Source organism: Molossus molossus, unplaced genomic scaffold (genome assembly GCF_014108415.1).
Source record: "Molossus molossus isolate mMolMol1 unplaced genomic scaffold, mMolMol1.p scaffold_m16_p_14, whole genome shotgun sequence".
NCBI lineage: Eukaryota > Metazoa > Chordata > Mammalia > Chiroptera > Molossidae > Molossus > Molossus molossus.
Window position 1 is genome coordinate 44,311,691 of NW_023425349.1, and position 19,649 is coordinate 44,331,339.

Consider the following 19,649-nt stretch of genomic DNA (forward strand, 5'->3'; position numbering starts at 1 on the left):
GCAACCCAGCCTCCTGGAAGCGGTTTACATATTCCCCAGGGAAGAGAGCTTTATTGAGTATTTATTCTGTTCAAAAGATGCTGTTTTCATTGTATTTCTTAGAAGATACATGGTTATAAATCACTGTCAAAATGCATGCTGAGTGGTTTCCAAAGGGATGACAATTTTTTAAAAAACTCCCCTGCCTCTGAAATGCCAGGTGTTCATGATGGGTGGTGTGCCCACCTCTGGTGATGCCGCTTTGCTCTCCTGGGATGTTCCTCAGAGAAGCCTGTTGGGGACTGTCTCGAACAAGCTGCCATTTCTAGTTTAGTTGTCTCGGAGACTGTGGGAAAGTGTCATGGTCTGATGAGCTTCTGTTGTCTGTCCATCTTTCAGGGACTGGAGAGAGCGGCAAGAGCACATTTATCAAGCAGATGAGAATCATCCACGGGTCGGGGTACTCCGATGAAGACAAAAGGGGCTTCACCAAGCTGGTGTATCAGAACATCTTCACGGCCATGCAGGCCATGATCAGAGCCATGGACACGCTCAAGATCCCCTACAAGTACGAGCACAATAAGGTAGGCAAGGCTGCCCCGGAACCACTGGCCACCCGTCCACATCGGGGATGCCTCGTGGTTTTTGAAATGTGTATTTTTCATCTCATCCTGAATGGGACTTTTAATGGTTCAGTATGTTGTTTTAATGTTTTGTTTTGTTTTCTTAAATCTTTAAAGTCACATCTATAAAAAATTAGAGTTGTGCTTTTGGCGACATTAATGAAAGACGTATTTGGATGTTTGACAAAAAACATATGGAGGTTTAAAATTTAGGGGCATACATTCCATTAAGAAGACAGTTTGTAATATTAAGACTCTTCTACCAAAGTGAGAGCATTCGGAGGCGAGGTGGTGGGCTTGCCCCACCCTCCCACTCATTGTGCTTCTGTGAAAAAGAATGAAAATAGCTGTTCTGTCTGATTTAGTTTAGGATTTTGTGACTTCCTTTCATTGGTACCACAGGCTTAATTTTATTTCAAGAGAGATCCATTTGTCTCTTCCAATAACCTTTCAAGCATGTTTTCTCTGCAGTTGTGTTAGAGTCATGGGAGCTTCTAAAATCATTTGACACAGGATTCGGAAAAATATATACATTTTCAGCTTTTTAGAAAACAAGCAAACGTTTTCAACAGCCAGCATTATCTCTTAGTTGAAATAGAAAACCAGCCAGTTTGCCTCAGCGGTTGAGCATCGGCCTGCGGACCAGAGAGTCCTGGGTTCGGTTCCCGCTAGGGGCACGTACCACAAAAAAAAAGAAAAAAGAAAAGAAAAAGAAATAGAAAACCAGGTTTGTATTTAGGTGAAAACAAATGCTGTCATGGCTTACCCTCCAGACGGTGTAGACACGTGATTCCCAACAAGACTGGCACCGTGAAGGTGGCTCCAGGTTTGAGCGTGCGGTCGTTGCCCTCGGGGAGCTCATAGGCAGTGGCTGTGGTTACCCCAGGGAGTGACACCGGTGTGGAGCCCCTCAGCCCGAGGGAAGGGACATCTGCTTGAATTTATAAAAATGTCTTGACAGACTGTTTTCTTCCATTCTGGGAATCCGTCAGGACTTCTACTAACCACACAGTCTTGTTCCTTAGGACTTATAGGTGCTGCTTTTATAGTAAGCCGCTAAATGTCACCTTTTGTTGACAAAACACTGCATTTGTTCCTACAGTTATTTTAGGGTGTTCAACCAGAACCTCCATTCTCTTAGTATTCTTGATCATCTACTCTTGAGGATATTTCCATATAGCAGGATCAATAGGTAATAGCAAGGAGTTGGCATGTCCAGTGTGACTTATACACAGATTTAACGCACAGAAATGAATTATAGGTAAAATAAAGCAATTTTGTGTACCTTTACTTCTGTTACCATCTAGCAGTTTCTAACTATACAGGTCATTTTAAAATCAGGCATTTCTGTTTCTTTGATGGTTCTTTGAAATGAACTCTTTCTTATCTAATGATATCTTCACACTTATTTTTTCGATGGCAACAAGAGAGACCTTCCACAAATAATCTTCCTGCTTCTGTTCTCAAGAGGGTACAGATTTCTGAGCCTGGGACTCTGGCATCCGAACCAGATGAGGCTGCCTGGATATCTAAGTCTGGATTTAAAAGGATCAGGGTTTTATTTTTCCACTCCCTAAGAAATCTCATGTAATGAAGTTCTGAAATAGGTAGTATGTTTGTTTTGTTGCAGTTGTGAGACAATTCTGTTGAAGGAAATTTTTGTTAATGCCAGTGACTTTTCCAAACTACAACTGGTGGATAATATGATGACCTGGTTTATTCTGGCTGAGTTACCACCTGTGTGATGTGATTGATGTGAGTGTATGTGTGTGTGTCAACAGATATATGTTGCCAATTTATACCTTATCATAGTCTCCCTAGATTATATCCCCCCCCCCCCAAAAAAAAAAATTATCTTTCTCAGATGCTCCAGAGAATCCTTCAGGATCTTGCCTTGAAGTTAGATTTTCATGTGAAAGTCATTTATTGTACAGTCATGTAGACCCACAGAGTGAAGGGGAATTTATGCCTTATTCATGTAACACATGGAAGAATACTTAACTGTGTGTTATTTGAGCTCTTTGTATCAGTTCTAGTTAAGTAGCCTTAACTGGGTTGAATACCATTCAGTTAGAAATCGACATCATAAAAATTGTTAATACAATTTTTCTCAAATATCATAATTATTCTGTGAAATCATCTCATGTCTCTTGGTTACTTAACTAACACACTTCCTAAAAAAATGACATTAGTGTGTGCTAACCTCTGAATTAAACATTCTTCAGTATATTTAATCCCTTTAAGTCATAATATAAATTACTTTCACATTTGTTCCATTTTCACTACCTCTGTGTTCTAACACATCACATTCCCCTTGCTTCATCCATTAACTTCCTGAGTTCTGCCCTTGACGTTGTTAATACGTGTTAAGGAATTCTGTCCTTTCCTTCCTGTCCACCCAACTGCAGCTTCCTCCTAGAGTTCTTCTCCCCTCTCCCTCATAGGACTAAGTGATCCCACCCTCCTTTACAGAACTTGTAGTGGAGTACTTACAATGGTCTAGCTTGTATTAATTATGACAGTGTTAGTATTGATCTAATTTCCTGACTAGACTCAGCTGAGCTCCTTGAAAGTAAATGTTATGTCAGTTCATCTTGGTGTTTTTTATTGTCCCTGGCATGTGTCTTATACATAGCAGAGGGTCAGAAAATTCCTTGTTTTATAAATAGGTAAATCATTTGTAAGCTTCAACAACTGGAAGTCTCCTCTTCTGCCTCTGATGATTATTCAAATCAAAAATAGCTGTCAAATTGTCTGCATAAGAGAATAAATGTAATGTGCTGCCAGGGGTGCAGAACAATTTAATCAGAGCTAGGCAGAAATTTACAATTCAGGAAGAGGCTAGGGGAGAGCGGAGGGAGAGGCACACTGGGGAAGAGGCATGGCTGACGGGCATGTTACGAATGTGCACGCAGTGCATACATTGGCCAGTTTACCTGAGCAGAATTCTTTTAGGGAACTGGATAAGAAGAACCAAAGGATGGTATAGGATGTGTTTGTGAAAGGTTTTGAATCCAGACTAAGAGATCTGAATTTTATTTTCTCGTGTTTATGATACTTACTTAATAATAATATTTTATGTTTTGGTTAGAATTTTCTTTTTTTTTTTTTTTTTTTTTTTATCCTCATCCGAGGACATTTTTCCATTTTTTGTACAGACAGAGTGGGAGGGAGAGAGAGGAAGAGAGAAAGAGAGGGAAACATCGACGTGAAAGGGACACATCGAGTGGCTGCCACCCGCACGACCAACCAGGGCCGGGGACAAACTGCAACTGAGGTACGTGCCCTTAGCGGGAACCGAACCCGGGTCTCTCCGGACCGCAGGCGGACGCTCTAACCGCTGAGCCAAACCGGCCAGGGCTGGTTAGAATTTTCTGCAAAAGTTTTTGGTTACAATATGCTTTATATTTTATAAATAGTTTAAGGGATTTAGTATGCATTTATTAGCAATTACTGGGAAGCTGTGCATTGTGATTTATATTATTTTGTGACACTAAAGATATAAAGTAAATAACCATTTCATTTTTTAAAAAGCTTCTTTGCACCCTCTGCCACATTGGCCATAATCTATGGTAGTAGCATAAACAAAAACACAGACTTTCCAGGATTGTCCAGCCTAACTTTGTACTTGCTTCTACATTCATAGATTTTATAAGGCAAAGCATAACTTACAATGACGTTACCTGTTCTCAACTGGAAAACTACTCACAGTTTTGTTTGCTTTGAAAATGGTTCTAGTTCTGGAATGCCACACCAGAATATTGGAATTGCTTTTGCTCCTGTGTGTTACCAGGCTGGATGAGAAGTCCCTCTGGTTAGCGGGGGGCTGGTGCAGGGTCAGGGGGAGTCCAGACCACAGCTCCTGCCCCAAGCAGTGGCATGGCATCGCACGACCTCTTGTAGACCTCACTCGGCATTCCAGGGATCACCAGTTCAGGAGTGGCTTGCAATACATTCCAAATTTTACCAAAATAAAGAATAATTCTTCCCTGAGTGTATATCCACTCTCCTGTCCTTGGATTTTCTTTGCCAAACAAGTAACGTTTATAGGTGAACTGCTTGGTCTCAACCTCCAACACGAGAGAGCAGTTTGAGGACTTCTTCTGAATACATAGTGAACTAAGGTTTATTTCTTCCTAAATCGTACTTTGCCGTTTCCCCAAACACAACTGTTGATAGCTGCTGTTGAAAAGGGATTAAATATTTGTTGCTTAGTCAAACCAAAAGTTACATTTAGGGCTCCCCTAGGTGGAAGGCATTGAATTGGGAGATTACCGCATCATTCCTTACTTTCCAAAAGGGAACTTTCATCACTGATGTTTTTTGTTTTCTTATCTTATATAGATGTACTATCTTGATTATTCTTTGCTTTGCCGCAAATGTTGTAAGAGCTTTTGTTCGTCAAGCAGATTGCTCCAGATACAGATCCTGGTATCCCTTTAACGTTGCCTCATACTCTCTGTGTGAACTGTGAGATGAAGGTGTTCTTACGGCTATTTCAGAGCATCGACAGGCCTTGGCTCCCTTTGCCGGTCCCAGGAAGACCAGAGTGTGATGCAGAGCTTCTTCAAGAAGTCCTGCTAAGTGCTGGGTAGGCCACAGAGGGTAGACAGCATTGCCTTCTCTTCTATTCTCGTGTTTGCTTTTGGACTCCTTAGTCCTGAGGCCTGTGGCTTAGGTGGCAGGTGCCTAGGCTACAGCTGCTGCTGACTGCCCCACCAGCAGCGTGCAGGCCTGGCACTGGGTGCCCTTTTCTCCTGGGTGCAGAGGCCCAGAGGACATGCTGCTACAGCACCTGGTGTCCTCCGTGAACTCTTCTAAGGAAGGACTTGTCACAGGGAAAGTACCCCGTTAAACACAGGTACCGCTCTCTGAATTTTCTGTACTTCCTGAGAAATCCAAGATCTCAGAAGCCATTTTTCAAAAGAAAAATGTAGCCAAGATTCTAGACAACTTGCCAACTTATTCCTGCCTTTGAGCAGCTGAACAGGAACTTTCTGTACCTCTTTTTACACCATGAGGGAATTTTCTTCGTTTACAAGATGTAAGAGCTCGATTTCATTTTAGTATTTCTCACCTGTATAATAAGCACATAATAAAAGCAGAAGTTAATCAGTGTATATTTTAATCTGTTCCTCTGAAGAGTTGTATCGATCAGGGTTCTCTGCTTGCAAGCAACAGAGACCAGCACTGGCTAACTTAAGCAGAAAAAGAGCCGCGGGACTGTGAGGTCACTCTGAAAACGAGGAGAAGCTAACCGACTGACTTGCTCTTGGAAACTAGGGCAGGTCCGAGGTACTCATGTGTGAGACAGAAGAACTCTTATTGTTTCCAATCTTCTTTCGCTCCACTTAAGTAACAGATTTAGCCCAGCTGGTGTGGCTCAGTGGTTGAGCACTAAGAGGTCACTGGTTCAATTCCTGGTCAGGACACATGCTCAGGTTGTGGGCCAAATCCCCAGTGGGGGGCATGCAGGAGGCAGCCAGTCGATGTTCTCCCTCATTGATGTTTCTATCTCTCCCTCTCCCTTCCTTTCTCTCTCTAAAATCAATAAAGAAAGAAAATTAAAAGAAAATTTAAAAGAAAATAAATGGAGCTATTAAAAGAAAAGAACCCTGGCTGGTTTGACTCAGTGGTTAGAGCATTGGCTTGTGGACCAAAGGGTCACGGGTTTGATTCCCGGCTGAGGGCATGTACCTTGGTTGCAGGTTCCATCCCTGCCCCAGTCGGTGTTGTGTGGAAGGCAACCCCCTCCCCACTCCTTTCCCCCCTACCACTCTATCTAAAAATCAATGGGAAAATAATCCTAAAATTAATAATAATAAAGAAGAAAAGATACCAGGGCTTTAAAAAAAAGATACAGATTTGCCTGGGTTGCGGGCTTGATCCCCAGTAGGGGGTTGTGCAAGAGGCAGTTGATCTATGTTTCTGTCTCTCTCTCCATTTCTCTCTCTCTAAAAAATCAACAATAATAATAATTATATATATATATATATATATATATATATATATATAGAGAGAGAGAGAGAGAGAGAGAGAGAGAGAGATGCACACACATATACATATATAAAGATACAGATTCCTGGGAAAACGTGCCTGATTGGTCTAGCCTGGATTCTGTGCTAGCTCTTGGATAAGACTGGGCAATTTGATTGACAGTCCCTGAGGAAAATGTGGGTTCAGTTAGTAGAAGAAGGGCAGGATGCTGGCACAATTCCCAATTATCCAGTGCAAAATCACACCGTCAATTCAGAAAGTAAATTAGCACGTGGATTCTCTATAGAAGCAAACCCTTCATTTTTGTTCAGCATTTCTCAAATGCTGCCCCAAAGTACAGCTGCTTATCCTGGGCTTGCTCAGTGTGGGGAGCGGAGGAGGCTGAGGGGTTAGTGATTTAGTAACAGTTCTATCTGAAGAAGTAGCTGAGTTTGAACCCAAGCCCTGAATAGCTGAGTTATCTTGGGATTGTCACAGCTCCTCCCTAAGCCTAAATTTCTTCACACTCTAAGCCCAAACTTCCTCATCTGTAAAATGGGACAGGCAATACTAGGATTGTTTCAAGTGTTAAATAGATAATGTATATGAAAATGTTTTACAAACAATTAAAAAAGAGTTTGGAAGTTATTATAAGATGAATTGTCATCATGGAGAAAATGAATACTACTCATCTTCCATTTTTATTAAGAATAAAACAAACAGAACATAATTTAAATAGCATGACCAGATTTAGGAGGTTTCTAAGGAAAACTTTCCTTTGAGTGACAGTCATTGAAATGGGATATCAGAGGAGGTAGAGAAATCTCCTTTTCTGGTTGTGTTAAAAAATAGAATGTATTTTTAACATGTGAACTTCTTTAAGGAAATTTTGCTGAAATAAGGTAAAGGATAGACGAGACAACCTCTGAAACCTTTCCCAACACTATTTTTCTGCTGTTGATTCTTTGATTCCACAACTCTAACAAAGATGAAGCTGTTGTTAAAGGTGTTTCATTATAATTTAAAGCTGCTACCTATTTTGAACATTGTCCATTCCAAAGCACTTATAAAATTGTTTAAAAACAAGCAAACAATGAACAGATTTATTTTGATAATGGTCTCTAGCCCAATGGAGATTTTTCTTTCTTTGTATTTAAATACCATAGTAATTACAATATTTACATCTCTGTAGGTTTTTTTTTTTTTTTAAAAAAACAAACAGTGTTTAAAGTTCAAAATTTGATGCAAGGTGGTGATGACCAGAGGGAAAGGGGGTAGGGGAGGTAAGAGAGAGTAAAGGGGGGATAAATGGTGATGGAAGGAGACTTGACTTGGGGTGGTGAACACAGAAACAGATGATGTATTATAGAATTGTACTCTTGAAACCTATATAATTTTGTTAAACAATGTCACTCCAATATATTTGATTTTAAAAAATGAGTTGCAGATTTTGTGGATATGGTGTGAGTTACTCTAATTGGATTATTGACTGCTGGCCACCAAAGACAGCCTGTACTTTTCATAGGAAACTTTCTACTCCTGATGCTATAAATTTTTTAGTTTTTTTCCCTTAACAAATGGTCTAAAGAAATTTAGAGAATTTTCATGACTGACTTGATTTGTCAACCACCCTTTTTGCTGAAATTGGTTTACCACTTTCTCCCTTGTCTTAGTCCAAGACTTAGGACTTGTATTGGGAGCTGAAGCAGCACGACTCCATGTGCCTGTACCAGCTTTCAGAATCCTCTGAATACGCTCCTTTTTCTTTTAATATCTTTCAAATACACTCTAGCCACATTTCTTCTCCTCGCTCTCTCCATGTTCCATTGCAGTTCTTTTTTCATTTTATATCCATAGCAGCCATGTAAAGATAGACAACGAAGATGAGATTTAATCCTAAAGGAATGCTATTATTTATCCAAAATGAGCATATTGCAATCAGCTTCATCAGAGAAGACAATGAAGCAAAGAAAGACTTCAGCAATAGACTAACACTGCATACTTTTCTTTTTATGGTGGGTGGTAATTTCTATATATGGGAAAGTATACACGTCATCAGTATTGAGTCCATGTATTTTACTGTTGAGAACACATTTGCATCTAGATCTGTTGATGTGGATCATCATGACCAGAAGTTCAGAAGCTCCTCATGTTCCCTTCCAGTCAGTAGTTCCAGCCCTCATGGGGGACCATTATCCGGCCTTCTAATAACAGATTCGTTTTGTTGATTTTTGAACTTTGTATGAATGGAAGCATGCAATATATATTCCTTTGTATCTTGTTTATTTCACTCAACATTATATTTGTGGAATGCACCAGTGTTGTTACTTGTCATTGTAACCCATTTACTCTCATTGTTCTGTAATAACAGTGCCCCATAGAACTTGGTGAAAATGCGTTATGTTTGTGCTGTGCAGTGCAGTAGCCACTGACCACATGTAGCCAGAGTCCATGAAATGTGGTTAGTGTGACTAAGAACTTTTGTTTAATCTTTTAAATTTACATATGACTAGTGACTACTGTATTGGACAGCAAAGTTGTATAATATTACATTTTATGAATATACTACAGTTTGTTTATATATCCTATTATTAATAGAAGTTTGGGCATTTCTGGCTATTACAAATAGTGCCAATATAAACATTCTTGTACCTGTCTTTTGGTGAGCATAAGCATGTATTTCTTTGGGGTATGTACCTAGGATTTGGAATTGCTGAGTCAGTGTCAGTACCTAGAGGCTACCAAAGAATTTTCCAGGATGATTGTACCAATTCACGTTCCTACCATCTGTAGCATGAGAATTCTTGTTGCTCCATATCCTTGACAACACTCGGTATTAATCTTTTTATTTTCGCTATTCTGGTGGCTGGACAGTGCTATCACATTGTTGTTTTAATTTGCATTTATTTGATAAGTAGGCATGTTGAGCACCCTTTCATACGTTTAATGGCCATTTGCGTCTCTTTTCTTTTTTTTCTTTTCCCCCCTTCAACGAGCAGAGGAGCCGCGCTCTGCCTGGCTGGGCCTGCAGGCTGCAGTGGATACAGATGTTGAATTTTTATAAAATATGTTTTACCTTTTCTTTTCTATTGGGTGTTCCAGTTTCTTTTTTTACCCCTACCCCAGTGGTCCGATTTCTTACTGCTTTGTAGGACTTATTTAAATATGTTAAGGATATGAGTGTTTGTTGAGTAAATATATTGCAAGTATCTTTTGTGAGTTGATTTTTATTTTCTTGGTTCTTTTATTGAAAAGAAGTTCTTAATTGTAATAAGTTCCATTTATCATTTGTTCCCCCTTCTGATTAGTGCTTTTTCTATCCTTTTATAATGATCTTTGCCTACTTTAACATCATGTAGATTATCTCTCTTTTCTTCTAATTCTTTGTTGTTTTGCTTTTTACATTAACATCTAAAATCCACTTTAGATGAATTGCAGAGTATGGCATGAGGTGGAGGGGTGGCTCACCCCTTTTTCCCCCATGTGGATATCCAATTAACCCAACTCATTTATAGAAAAGACTATTCTTTACCCAGTGCAATGCAGTGTCTGTCACCTTTGTTACAAATTAAATAGATATATATGCATGAATTTGTTTCTCAACTCTCGGTTCTGATCCATTGGTCTATTTTGTATATCTTTGTGTCAATACTACACTCTATTAATGTATGAGCTTTGCAGTGAATTTTTAATTGTACGCATAAGTTATTCAGCTTTGGTTATCTTCAAGATTTGTTCTTCAGGATTGTACAAGAACTACCTTTATTCACTTTAAATTTAAGATACCTTTAAGGAAGAACATTTCTTTCACTAATGGATAAATTTCCCAGGGTGAATCCAAATAATGTAATTGTGCTTTATAATGCAGATATCTTCCCTTCCTTGGGGCCTTAGCTTATTTCTTTATTCAGTCTCTGTTGGTTTCCTAGCTCAATACAAGGACTTCTAATTTTCCTAGATTAACAACATGACATTTTTTTAAAATCAATTTTATTTACAAAGGGTGATGGAGCTGCTGTGTGCTTTTTCATTATTCACCAGCGTCATGTTCTTTCTCACTTTAGCATTTCCTCTAACAAAAGTGGGAGCTGGACTATGAGTGCAATGGGGTTCTACCAAGTTCTCTTCCCTGAACCCCTTTCCAGTCCAACACTTCTCTGCACCACCCAATCAGCTGATTTGGCCCAGAATCCCTTCTGATTTCATATCTTCACTATCCACAGTATATTAGAAGGATCGAACAGGCTCACCTGGGATTTCTTTATTTGTTTTGTGGTCTCTAGCAGTTGTAGAAATAAACCATCTACTGTGGCTTAGTGTGAGGGCTATAGGCAGGTAAGAAGGTACTACAAGCTGGTTTTGCCCTTTTGTTAACAGTATTTTAATCCTGTTATATGTATTCTTCATTCATTTATGTCTAAATGAGGATACTGGGTAGCAACCCATTTAGTTGAAGTAGGGATATTAAGTATAGGCAAAACTAGCCCTGGCCGGTTTGGCTCAGTGGTTAGAGCATTGGCCTGCGGTCCTGAGAGACCCGGGTTCGGTTCCCGCTAAGGGCACGTACCTCGGTTGCAGTTTGTCCCCGGCCCTGGTTGGGTTGTGTGGGTGGCAACCACTTGACGTGTCCCTTTCACGTCGATGTTTCTCTCTCTCTCTCTCTCTCTCCCTCCCACACTCTATCTGAACAAAAAATAGAAAAGATGTCCTCAGGTGAGGATAAAAATAAATAAATAAATAAGTATAGGCAAAACTAGAGGTATACGTGTACACACACACACACACACTCGAGTGTAATTTTCGTGTGTAATTGTTGTCTTGTGCATTAGAAATGACCTTTGGTCACTGTTTCTACATATGGGATGAAACTGATGGGAAAACAGCATCCTCTCTATATTGTACAGATATACTGACTGTCTTCAGATACTGTTTTCTTAGCTCACTTCCCCAGTCTACTTTGCACCATCTCATCTGGAAGTAACTCATTTCATGTGTCTGTCTTCAGCTTATCTACACTGGTTAAAATTGGATGAAAGGAAGAAAAGTCACACTTAAGGGCAGAGATAGGGCTTTATTTAAATTAGCACAGTGTTGGCACATGGTTCTACTCTTGTTTGTTAAATAATTGAACGAAAGTATCTCTTATGTGCTAGTCAACTTTAACCAGTTTGGCTGTTTTTTAAAAAGTGCTCTAAGGAACATTGCTGATTTGCCCAAACACACGGGAGAAAGCTGCTTAAGCAATTTCCTTCTAAATCCCTTTCAGCTGCTCAGACCTTGGATGTCCAGGACTGACAGCCACCATATAAAATACATGTGGCTTCGTTTAACACATTTTAGTAGGAAGTTGTGAATCTGGTCATTTGGCTGTTCTTAGTTAACTCCTGGCAAAGCATCACATAAATACTTGCTTTTTTCTTTTAAACCAAGTAATGCATGATTTTCCTCTTAATTTTAAACCAGTACATCTACTTTCAATTAGAGAGGCAGAATGTATTTGTTGGAGCTGAGCAAAGAGAATGCCGCGTGAAGTCTGACGTGATCTAGTGAGCGTATGAGAAATGCCAGCACTTTTACTTCTCATTCTCACCCCGCCGAAGAAACAGTTTTAGTTCCGGGCTGACTTTTTGGTTTTGTAGACATTTACAGTAGGGCTTGCTTAATATTTGGCAAAGCAACAGTTTTGCTTATCTGAGTCACGTGTATCAAAGCCTAAAATCTTATTGTTTCTAAGATGCTTTGTTTCTCTTATTCTCTACTATGTTGCTTTGCCCTGAATTAGTTATACTTGCTATGTAATTGGGCTTTTTTTTTTTTTTTTTTAAATCCTCACCCGAGGACATTTTTCTATTTATCGTCAGATAGAGTGGAAGAGAGGGAAAGAGAGAGAAACATCGATGTGAAAGAGACACATCGACTGGTTGCCTCCCACACAACCCCAACCAGATTCAGGGACTGAACCGCAACCAAGATACTCTTGGCCAGAATCAAACTCGAAACTCATTGGTCCGTGGGCTGATGCTGTAACTGCTGAGCCAGACTGGCCAGGGCCATAATTGGGTTTTTAAATAGTATATTGTTAATATACTCATGATTTTCATGAACATGTGTATATATTGCAAACAGAGTTATCAGCAAGCAAATATATTTTTAAAAATGACATTTTTTGTGTCTTGTTATATAAGGATGCTTATCTTTCAATTATCTTTCAAGGGATAGAAAAGTATTTCATTAAATGCTATGATTACTAATTTTGGCTGATATGTTGTTTACTTTGAATACATTTAGTTTCCTGATTTTATGTGACTTCTTTGTTATTGTTGTTAATCCTCACCCGAGAATATTTTTCCATTAATTTTTAGATAGAGTGGAAAAGGAGGAGGAGAAGAGAGAGAAACATCAATGTGAGGGAGACACCTCAATTGGTTGCCTCCTCCACGACCCCAACCAGGGCAGAGGATCGAACCAGCGATCTAGGTATATGCCCTTGACCAGGAATCGAACCTGTGACCCTTCAGTTCTCAGGCCGATGCTCCTACTGCTGAGCCAAACTGGCCAGGTTGATTTTATTTTTCTTAAAGTGAAGTTGCCAGGATGATGACTTTAAGTTGTTGCCACCACTACCTTGTAAGGCGATTATACAATTTTCTTATAATCTGATATTGTTTAAAATGAGAAGTGTCTTAGAGGAGTGGCATTACTGACATAAATCAAGAAACTTAGTATCACTACTAAGATGAACAGGATATTTGTTTGGTGAGATTATATGTGTCTTTCAATGCATACACATCCTCTCTGGTGAAAAGTCTATAATGGTTTTGAGCTAAAAGAAAGGCTGACCGTGGCCAGTTTGCTCAGTGGTTAGAGCGTTGGCTCGCACACCAGAGAGTGCCGGGTTCGGTTCCCACTAAGGGCATGTACCTCAGTTGCAGTTCTTCCCTGGCCCTGGTTAGGGTTATGTGGGTGGCAACCAGTCGATGTGTCTCTCTCACAACGATGCTTCTCTCTCTCTTTTTCTCCCACTCTCCCTCCCGCTCTGTCTGAAGATAAATGCAAAAATGTCCTCGGGTGAGGATGAAAAAAAAAAAAAGAAAGGCTGTATTGACAGGAGTAGACATTGGCATTTCTGGGTGGTGGTAAACAGTCAGTGGTCCTGTGGTAGGAGGTCAGTTATCAGGTGATTGTTTTTGTGCATTCTTGAAGACTAGCCTAGTCTTCACGCTCTTGACCTTTCTACGCTAATTTTAAAAATTGTCTACTAACAAGCTCTGCCATGGCAAAGGGAGAAAAGAGTGTTTGGTTATAGTACTTTGCAGCCAATGTACTGTAAAGTTGGGTATTAAAATATGTTGGATTCTGTTATTCTTCAATTGACCTTGATCCTGTATTCCAGGTTGTAATGGAAATTTTGGTGTTATCAGTACTGTCAGAGTTTTAGGAATTTATACCTTAACGGGGCCAAATGGTATCCCCTTCATGTAGTTGATGTGGGCATTAATGAGAGACTAGAGAGAGAGGATCTAAAACTTTTAGGATGATAACATCAGATATTAAGCGTCCACTAAATGGTCTTTGAATTCTTCACTGAGAGTGCTGGGTCAGGAGAAATGTATGGGCCTTTGGGTAAAGTGTAGAATGTGTTAAGGAGAAATTGTTGATTGTTTATAGATATTTAAGAGGCTGCAACTCAAGAATGAGAAATGGGTTTCTGTTCTCAGGAACACCAGTGGTTTCCCCACAGGTGGTCTGGGATGTAAGTGATGGTGAGGAGTCTAAGTGAAGGGGTTCACGGTCCTCGCTACTCCGGAGAGCAAGGAGCACTGACACTTCCCTGATGGTCAAGGTGTCTCATGTCGACTCCAGGCTGTTTGCAGCTTAGAGGGGCAGCCGCTCCAGGGAGGAGAACGGAAGGGCAGAGAAATGACCTCTGCCCAGTGCTGCTGGGCCTGGTGCAGTGTCAGGTATTTGATGTCCACAAAAGCATGAGGTATGCTAGTAGTAGTCTAGTTTTACAGATGAAAAATGTTTAAAATGTGTTTCCCAAATCACTCAATTTTTAAGTTTATGGGGCTGGATTTTAAAACCAGGGTTGGGCTTAAAAATCCCCAGAAGACAACTCATGTACTTGAGTCCATAAACACCTTTGGCACCAGGACACACACTGTTTAGTTTCCTTCTGAGAAAGAGTAGGTGGAGTCTGCAGTCAGTGTAGCTGTTCTCGCCACGGCAGCCAGGCCGGAGGCAAGACGGCCCTGTCACCGCTCTGCCCCGCGTCCAGCACGGTGTGCAGCCGTCGGTGTAGGAGGTATTGTCCAGTGAATGAGTTGAAATATAACCAGAGAGGCTGATTGTGTCGTACTACTATTATTGTAAGCCTTTTAAACTCTTAATTTTTAACAACCATTCATTTGGCTTCTGCTTCCTGACTGTAAACTTTTCAATCTTTCTCTCTCTCTCTCTCCTTCTTTCCTTCCTTCCTATTTATTTATTTACTTATTTATTTATTTTCTCTCCTGAGGATATTTTTCCATTGATTTTTAGATAGAGTGGAAGGGAGGGGAGGAGGAGAGAGAGAGGGAGAAACTTCCATGAGAAAGACACATCAAACCAACAACTGAGGTACATGCTCTTGACTGGGAATCGAACCCGGGACCCTTCGGTCTGCAGGCCACTGAGCCAAACCGGCCAGGGCTCCTCTCTTTGTTTTTGATTGAAAACATGGTTATTTGTTTAATGTCTAGTTAAATTTTTAAAAAAGCAAAACTCATCATTTTTTATTTTTCTTCAGGCCAGAGAAAGTTTAAGACAGGTACTTTGCTTATAGGGACTTGCAGTCTTATTGGGGGGCAAGATTTACTCAACAAAATTGTTTGATTGTTTAATATGCAGTCAGGACAAAGATTTCTGCATGAAAGCGTATCTGTTTTCTTCCTTTTTATAATTTCCCTTTCTTTGCCCTCCTTCCTGCCATTCTGGGTGGTGCATGTAGTGATGCATCTGGCACTACTGGGTGTCTGTCTGTCCCGTCCTCAGTTGCTCATGGAATGATCTTTTGTGAGGGCCTCTGCACTCTTGTCTGCACTTGGTCTTGATCTAGACTACCATAAAGATGCAATCACACAATTCTATGGTAAACTTAGTCACAAATCAAGAAAGTGATAGGAAGTTTTATTGAAAAATCGCTTGCTTAATAAGAACTGTAATACACACATAACTATAATATGTGAAATTTAGATATTTGGTTGGGTGTTTTCATAAGGACTGGATTTTTTCCCCTTTTCCCAAACAGAAACACATTGATTTTTATAAATATAAAGATAAATGCAATGTGGTCATTATGAAAAGAAAATTCAGACAACATATGAAAGCAAAGTAGGAAAGTAAAACTCACGTAATTTTACCATGTGAGAAAGCCACTGTGAACATTATGATATATACACACACTGAGATTTAACTACGTACATATAAATATAGGTTTCCTGTTGACATTTCAGCAGCAAAAGATATCACTATTTGCAATTAGTGGAATAAAGATTATACATAGCCTTGCAGCAGGTCATGAATGACAATGAATGAAATGAAATTATTTACAAACAAAAATCAGTTCTTGGAATTTTTGTGATTTCAGGTTATAGATAAGGGAGTGTGGATCTTTATATTAATACTGATTCTTTTTATTGAGTATATACCATAAATACTTCTGATGTGCTTTCTCACTAGTGCTATAATGAACATCCTTACAGGATGAATTGCTAGACATGGAATTGCTGGGTCAGATGTATACATACTTCTAAGGCTTTTGATAAAGATTGGTAAATTGACATCCTGAAAGATCAAACCATTTCACAGTGCAGGGTCTGAGTATACCTGTTTTTACCATATCCTTGCCAACTTTTAGTTTTATTAATGTTTTAAGTCTTTTCAGTTTAATAGATGAAAGTGATACTTCAGTTTACTTTTAAAAAAATATTAATGATGTTGTTCTTTTCATAATAGTTTGGCCATAGACCTTCTTGTAGATTCATTCCAAAGATTGGAAGATTTTTAAATCATTAAACTGGGGCTGTGATGATTTTTTGAGATATTAACTATATGTCAGGTATGATCACTTGCATTGGTTATTTCATTTAATAAGTGAGTTGTGATAAAGAATAAATATCGCTGTGGGTGTCAGCAAACTGTAGGCCGGATATGTGTTTAATCCCTGGCTGGCGTGTTGTGCTCATTCGCAGAAGTGGCTTATCACAGTGTCCCCTTGCTTAGCATGGACACATGTCATAGTACAAATGGTGAAGACTCTTTCAAGAATCATTTGGACTGAAATTTTCTGAATGCGCAGGGGTATTGAATGACCTTCACATCTGAAGTTTTCAGTTTGAAATCTCTCTGAGTTACACCATCAACCTTTGGTGATACTAAGCAAGTCTATACCCAGTGGCCCTGAGCGGTTACCTCATACAGTTTTCTGACTGATGTAGAATAGTGTGGTCCCACTGCTTGTTCCGAAGAGGAATTTTGATGGTTCATCCTTTATTCTTTAGGTCTGAAAAGATTTCCTCTAAGCTTGAAGAAGTGATTCTCAGACACTGGTAAGGTCTGAAATCACCTGGGGAGCTTAATTACCAGGCAGACACCTGAGCAGGCAGGCCCTGGACTGCCTGGAGAAAGGTAGCCCAGCTCTGATTTTAGTTAGATTACTATAACAATAGTAATGACCACAGAAGTGATTTTATACTTCTCAGTGTAGATATTGCTACAACAGCAGTACAGATCATCGTAAAATTCGTACTAACAGTACTGTTATGAGTGTTGTAAATATATCTGATAATTTATTCTTAGTCAGAGTTCCATTTTAAACGAATGAAGAACTTTTGGTTTCATCATCCTTAATATCTGATCAAGTTTTATTTCCTGATAATAGAGAATGAGTACTTGAAATAAGGGCCATTTTTACCTCTTGAACGTGGAGAAAACAAATATGTGCGGCATTTTTATGATAAATCATTTTAGGAAGGAGATTTTGTTTTCTTTAGTTGAGCAATAGACGACTACAGGCCAACTAGAAAATTTTCTATTGACATTATCTCACTGTTTTATATTTTATTAAGTTTGCATTTTGTTTCCTTACAGTGTGTGTTGTATCTTTCTTTGCGTGTCTTTTTTTTTCCTTTTAAATGAGCCTGTATAGAATCTAGCTGCTTCCTTAGAGATCCTATCACAGACATTGTTTTGAACAATTGATGCAAGAAAGGAGAGCGAGTGTGCACCATTTTTCAATACTTGGTGTGTTTCAACGTTATGGATTCAAAGAAATGTAAAAGAATGTTAGCCTACACCAACTGCAATTTGGGTCACCCCAAAAGACTTGCTAATTATTTGACCTAAGCACTAATTGTTTTATGAACCGTGTTCTTAAAACATAAGCAAATGTGAGCTTCCACTAGCTTCATTATCCAGATCCCTTTGTGTTCTGGAAATTGATTATTTGTGGTCTCTGCCATCAGCTATTTACTGCACTAAAAGCAAAAGTATGCCAAAAGGTAGTAGGAGAGACTTTCTGTCCCAGCAGAAGCAGGATGTATCATTAATCTTCTATGAACTTGTTCCAGCAAATGTTCAACCTAGCAGGGGAAAGGGCTCGGTTCTGTCTTAGATCAGCAAGTCTGACCAGTTATCCAAATAGATCTAGAAAGTCAAACGTCACCCCATCACTGTTCTTATAAGGGCATTTACATTTTGCCTTCAGTTTCAAAGTGATTTGATGGGATTTTTTTGTTTTGTCTTAGTGTTTCCCTAAAACATGGATGCTATATGTAGGCTGGCTGTTAGGTGTGAGGAAGTGGGCACAGTTTTAGGTGACCTCCCATGAGGCTTACAGCCCTGGAACTGCAGTTAGAGAAATGACAGTTCACTTTGGAACAATTTTGTTTTCTCTCCTTTAAAAACAAGGTATATTCACTTGTGCTTTAATGATAGATTTGGACTAGAAAAGCCAGAGTCAAATTATTTTGCTTCCCTTCCCATCTTCTTCCAGAGTGGATCACTTGCCCACCCAGGGTCACCCTAATCCCTGGGGAAAGGGAAGGGAATTCACATTTAAGGAGAGCTTCAGTCTTAGCCAGCGTTTTGTCCCCACCAGGTACCAGATGTCCTAGGACATCTTAGTGTCCCATTTTATCCCTCACACTCCCTGCTACTATTCTCTTCCTTCCATAAATAAGGACACTGAGGCTTTGCAAGATGAAACAATATTCAGGGTTGCAAAGCAGGTATGTAATATCTCCAGATGAACTTGACACCCAGGCTTTTGTCGGGCCACTGTCACCGTCAGCTTTATTCTTGCTTCCCAAGTTCTCTGTCTGTGACCAAGTCCACTTAGGTGGAGTCAAACCCTGGGTTCCTAAGACCTGAATCTTTTATGTCCAGTCTCTTTCTCATTCATAAGTGGCCTGACCCCGCTACCCTGAGCTGACCTCTCTCCTTGTAACCTCCAACCCACATTGCTCACGATGCCTTCTGCCCCTGTCCTGGCCAGCTCAGAGACTGGTCACTCCTTCCTGGCCTTGCTCACAGCATTTCTACAGCAAACAGATCATGATGTCTGCCTGGAGACTGGTGACAGCTGTGAATTTTACTTCCTGCTGTGGTTATGAACTGTGCATGATACTGAGGTCTGGGCTAGGTTGCAAAATTATTAAAGCAAAAACTCCAGGATTGCATGTTGAGGTGGTAAGTGAAGTAAAACAGGGTTTGTAATAAGTTAACTCATTTACTGTGGCTCACAATTTAGGAAGCTGGCTGGCTGATTAGGTAGGGCTTGCACTCTCTGGTGCCACCAAGGACGGAGCTGGGGGAAACTTCACAGTCTCCATTCAAATTTATCCTGTTTCGTCCAGAAACAAATTGATCTTTTCCTGCCCCAGTTTAGGTTTTGTGAACCCCATTCTTAAGTCTGAAATCAGAACGCATCATCGATAACACTTTGTGGAATATTGATTTATAAAAATTTAGATCTCCTGTCCTTTATTATTTTTAACATTCTCGCTTGCCTTTATTTCTTTCTTGCAATTT

General features: G+C 39.8%; 1 protein-coding gene across 4 annotated transcripts in view; it reads left to right on the top strand.

Annotated features, from left to right (window-relative positions):
- The window catches only part of GNAQ (G protein subunit alpha q), a 292,117-nt gene that overhangs the window by 105,508 nt on the left and 166,960 nt on the right, over window positions 1-19,649 (top strand). For all 4 annotated transcript variants that reach the window (XM_036260797.1, XM_036260800.1, XM_036260798.1 and 1 more), the window contains exon 2: window positions 379-563. In XM_036260797.1, the coding sequence (XP_036116690.1) occupies window positions 379-563 (185 nt within the window). The remainder of the gene's footprint in view (window positions 1-378; window positions 564-19,649) is intronic.